Source organism: Sinocyclocheilus grahami, unplaced genomic scaffold, assembly GCF_001515645.1.
Source record: "Sinocyclocheilus grahami isolate Dianchi unplaced genomic scaffold, SAMN03320097.WGS_v1.1 scaffold845.1, whole genome shotgun sequence".
Classification (NCBI taxonomy): Eukaryota; Metazoa; Chordata; class Actinopteri; order Cypriniformes; family Cyprinidae; genus Sinocyclocheilus; species Sinocyclocheilus grahami.
This window is the reverse complement of record NW_015506024.1, coordinates 84,943-89,645: the sequence shown is the minus strand read 5'-3', so window position 1 is coordinate 89,645 and position 4,703 is coordinate 84,943. Positions and strand designations below refer to the sequence as shown.

At 36.7% G+C, this 4,703-nt stretch overlaps 1 protein-coding gene across 1 annotated transcript in view; it reads right to left on the bottom strand.

Moving 5' to 3' along the window:
• The window catches only part of LOC107562870 (importin subunit alpha-7-like), a 23,016-nt gene extending 18,999 nt beyond the window's left edge, over positions 1-4,017 (bottom strand). Inside the window, exon 1 of the mRNA XM_016247614.1 lies at positions 3,807-4,017. Within this exon, the coding sequence (XP_016103100.1) occupies positions 3,807-3,810 (4 nt within the window). The 5' untranslated portion in view covers positions 3,811-4,017. The remainder of the gene's footprint in view (positions 1-3,806) is intronic.
• Between the last annotated feature and the right edge of the window lie 686 nt (positions 4,018-4,703).

Below are 4,703 nucleotides of genomic sequence, written 5' to 3'. Positions count from 1 at the left end.
TCGTGTTAAAAAGTGCAAAGCACAAAGGGATGAGAAATTGATGCGTAGTGTATTATATCTGTGCAACAGTTATTGAGCCTTTCTTTTAACAGTTTTAAATTTCAGTTACTGTGCACGTTAAAAACAATTTAGTCTTTTCTACTCCCGTGTTTTGTTCTCACAGACACCCGGTAGCAAGTAACAAAAACATTAAACATTAAACATTAAACTCCATTTTTTGTTTTTTTTCTGAACTCCTTTTTAATGGTTGAATTAAATTGTATTAATAAAAAAGCATGTCTAATTAATTAAAATCATGAAACTTAAACATTTAACATCAATTTATTAATTTTACAAAAATTCCCAACCTTATGTTTTATTGTTACCAAATTCTGTTGTAGCATGTCTAATTATTTGAAAGCATAAAAACAAGTTTAATTTATTCTTACAATAGCCTTATGATTTTTTGCTCAGAAATTTTAAGTTGTGTATTTACATTTTTGTAAGGCATAAACAATCATTTAATCTATCTTTTAAGTAATGAAAATTAAACATTTAATGTTTTTTGGAAAATAAAGGTAATTTAATATTACAGTTAAAAAATTTAAGAAATATTGTATGATCATTCCTTAAAAATAAGGTTTAAATAATTTTAGTAGTAGTAGCAGCCTATTACGTACATTCTACTGAACAACAGTAATATATTTCTGCTACAATGCCTTCAAGTTAAAACAAACTTTTATTTTGACGGGTTGCCGTGAATACCTTTACATTTCTGTGTGCATATGATATGAGGATAGTTTTACTCAAATGTTCATGTATTTATGTCCTCATTTAGTGAGATGGCAGACACTAAAATCACTGCGCTTCAGTACAAGTAACGTTAGTAAACAAAACTGCACATCTGCGCCATTCATTAACACAGAGACACGCAGAATTCATATTTAAACAGTCGTTTTGTGGCTTAATATTAACAAATACTAGTGGGAGTGGGAGTGAGAGTGGGCGCACGTGTGTATGCGTGCACGCTCGCACATCGAGGCGGAACACCGCTGTGCGTGATACAGAGAGCACGACCATAACGTAGAGACCGAAATGGCATGCCATCGCGTAAATAAGATAAATAACATAAAGCTATTTAGTTTGTTTAATAAAAGAACAAGGTATATTCCGTTCTATCGGAAAGGTAACTTTAAATGACTTCTGTTGTGATCTCACGCTATAGAGAAAATGTAATTAAATAAAATTAACTTGACCTTCAAGGGGGGCGGGGGGTGCCGTTGGGGGGGCAGGCCACCCCCCTAAAATAATGGCAGGGGAAACACTGATATCGGCTCAGCGCATCCCTAATTGTTACATCCCTAACGGTCACTTTTGATTACTTGAATGCATTTCTGCCAAATAAAAATAATTAAAAAAAAAAACCTAGCCCCCAACTTATGAATGGTAGTGTAACTGGTTGATGTTTTCCATGTAACTAAAATAATTGGTTGATGTTTTCCATGTAACTAAAATAAAAGGGGAGTGGAAACTGGAGCTTTCAAGAGGACACAAAATCAAGATCATATTTTTGACTCATGAGCTAAACTTCAGAACTCAATCAATCATTCAGACCAAATCATTGGGGGAAAATCATTCATAAATCAAATTGCTAAGTAGAGCAATGATAGAGGTCAAAAATTTCAGTGAACAACTTTTTTGTTATTCTGGAATTTGACAGCCCCAGTTCACTTTTATTACATTAGGTTAAGTTGTCCATGGAAGGAAGACGGTCATAAGGATCTGGAATAAAACAAGGATGAGTAGGATTTTTGGGTGAACTACTCCTTTAAGAAGAGAAAGAACATCATAATGACTCTGCTCTACAAATTTAGATGGGACGACAAGCAACCTATGGCTCAACCCAACTCAAGCGCTCCATTACATCGCTACCCATCACATGGGCCTCACAAATAGCAGTATGGGCTGGGCCCCCGTCGCAGAACTATTTTAAAGAAGTGTGTTTGCTATGGCTTAAAGACGGAGCACTAGGGACAAACAGCCGACGGGATCAGTGTGTAGACTATCCAAAGTTCAACCTACAAAATCACGCACTGCTCTTGACTAAACAACTTGTGTAGCTTTAATAAGGATCCATCTATATAATTTACACAGTACTATGCAGTGTTTTTATATTTAATTTGATTATATTTCTCTATTCGCTTTCTCACCTGAACAACACTGTTATATGTACCATTGTATGCATCTGTGCTTTTTCTAGTAATTTGTTTATTTGTTATTAGTTTATTGCTGACCGTTTACTTGTCTTATAAAATGTTTGAAGTTTCTATTAAAGGGATAGTTCACCCAAAAATGAAAATTCTGTCATCATTTACTCACCCTCATGTCGTTCCAAACCTGTATGAGTTGCTTTCTTATGTTGAACACAAAAGAAGATATTTCAGACAGTTGGTGGTTGCCATTGACTTGCATAGTATTTTTTTTTCCTACTATGCAAGTCAATGGCAACCACCAACCGTTTGATTACCAGCAATCTTCAAAATATCTCCTTTTGTGTTCAACATAAGAAAGCAACTCATACAGGTTTGGAACGACATGAGGAGTAAATGATGACAATTTTCATTTTTGGGTGAACTATCCCTTTAAGCTAGTAGTTATTGCTGTGGTATTGAAATTTAGATATAACAAATTCACTAATATGTACAATTTTGGTGTTGTTACAACCTTATTCATTAGAATTCAGGGTTACACAGGTCAAAAACAACAAACATAACTTTTTGTGATTATTTTGGAAGAGCAAATAAAAATCTGAAACACAGGCCTGTCCAGACCAAAAAAATCCCAAGAAAAAAATCCTAAGCATTGAGCCGAGTGTAAAAGTAATGAATCTTTTCAGTATCAATTTTACACCACGGAAAGCAATGAGAAGCCTAACTTGCAGCCTAAACTGACCCTGGTTTCAGAAATTGCAAACTGAAATGCCACAGTGTGAGAAATCCACTAAATTGTCATGGAAAAGCTGTCAGATATCTCATTAATTACCGCTGTGATGATTCGTTGAAATAGTAGCCCATAAGACTGGAAAACCAAGTCAGCAGCAGTCAGATTCTGACCATCCTGTCTGTATAGTTCCTGTCCCAACCTTCAACAGCCCATTCAATAATATTCCCCAAAACTGAGGGTCCAAGTAATATTTAAAAGTATCATGAATGAGGTTGTATTGCTTCTGACAACATAACCATCTTCTGACAAGAAACAGCCTTTGAGTAAACATCTGATAAATGGACTTAAAACAGAAACCATCAGCTATCAGGGTTGGTCACATGTTACAGCTGAGTAGTGAACTCACTGAAATTGGAGGCGAGTAATTGTTTAGTCTGTCTAAACCCAGTCAGCTATCTACCTAAACAGCATTTATGGCCATCGTTTATGTGCATAAAGACAGTTCACTGGGTTCTTCAACGCATAATGTCGGAGCATTTCCTCTTCATACACTGTGTAGAGTCAAACATGAGACGATTTCACAATCTCTGGCTGAACATGACCAAGCGGTTGCACCGGCAAAGACTCAAAACCTCCTTCCACCTCAGTCAACTCCCAATAAATCTCACAAGCGCCTATTATAAAGGCGTTTTAGCTTCAAATATCTGTTCTCAGGTTCACTGGTAAACACATATGTCGAGTAGAGCAATGTGCTAGGCTAACTGGCCCTTCACACTCATGCATGATGTAGCTTCTCTCGGGGTTTCAGCTACACATTTTGTCCCCAAAGATCGCAAATAACAGAGCTAACGCGTCAAAAAAAACAGTATAGGTTGGATACTTACCCATCGTGCTTTCTTTGCGGGTATACGCTTTGATTACTGGTTATATCAACGTTGTAATCGTAACACTCTCCTCGTCTTCCAGAATTTGCTCCTCGCAAACAATATGTCGGAGATCTACGGAGAGCCGAAGGAGACAAACTTAACGACAGCGTTTCCAATTTCTGTTCAACGAAACGCTGAGCAAACGAGCAAAATGCCAGCGTATCGTCATCAGGATGTGTCAGAAGTGATCATTGTTATATAATTATAATGTTTTTAATCTCTAACGTCTTACTGAATTAATACATAATTACGTAATTATCCTACAGCTCCAGTCTTTGGGCCCCTGATGGCACTGCTTTCAATGAACACTTGGGGGCAACGTTGGATTAGCTCAAAGGGGACGCACCACACGGAGAGATTTTCATCATGTTGCTGAGACACTGTGGGTTTACATTTACACGCATAGAAAAACAGCGACTAAGCTTGGTTTAGTGTGATGTGATATAATTAAATGTATAGGGTCTTCACATCTGCAACCCTGCTAATGCTGCTGATGTCAGTATTCCTGCAGTGCTTTACAGTTTTCCACCAATTCCTAATTTACGGACCATCAAACCTGATCTTGTGTAGCTAGGCAGTTTAATAGAATGGGAAAATAATACAGCGTCATTTATCAGTGCCAAATTTCAAAAGGTAAGCCGTGACCCCAAGAATTCCTATATCTGGCATAAGCAATATGTTTCAGTAAAGCTATGTAACAATGCAGACACACAGCTCTTATTGTTTATATTATACAAAAAATGAGTTTTCTGTATTTATCGGACCCTGTAGTTGCCACTCCACGAGTAGAAAGTCATTTACATTTTGAGAGATTTAAATCTTGTATTCTGATCAAATTTGCATTTCTGCCCTAAC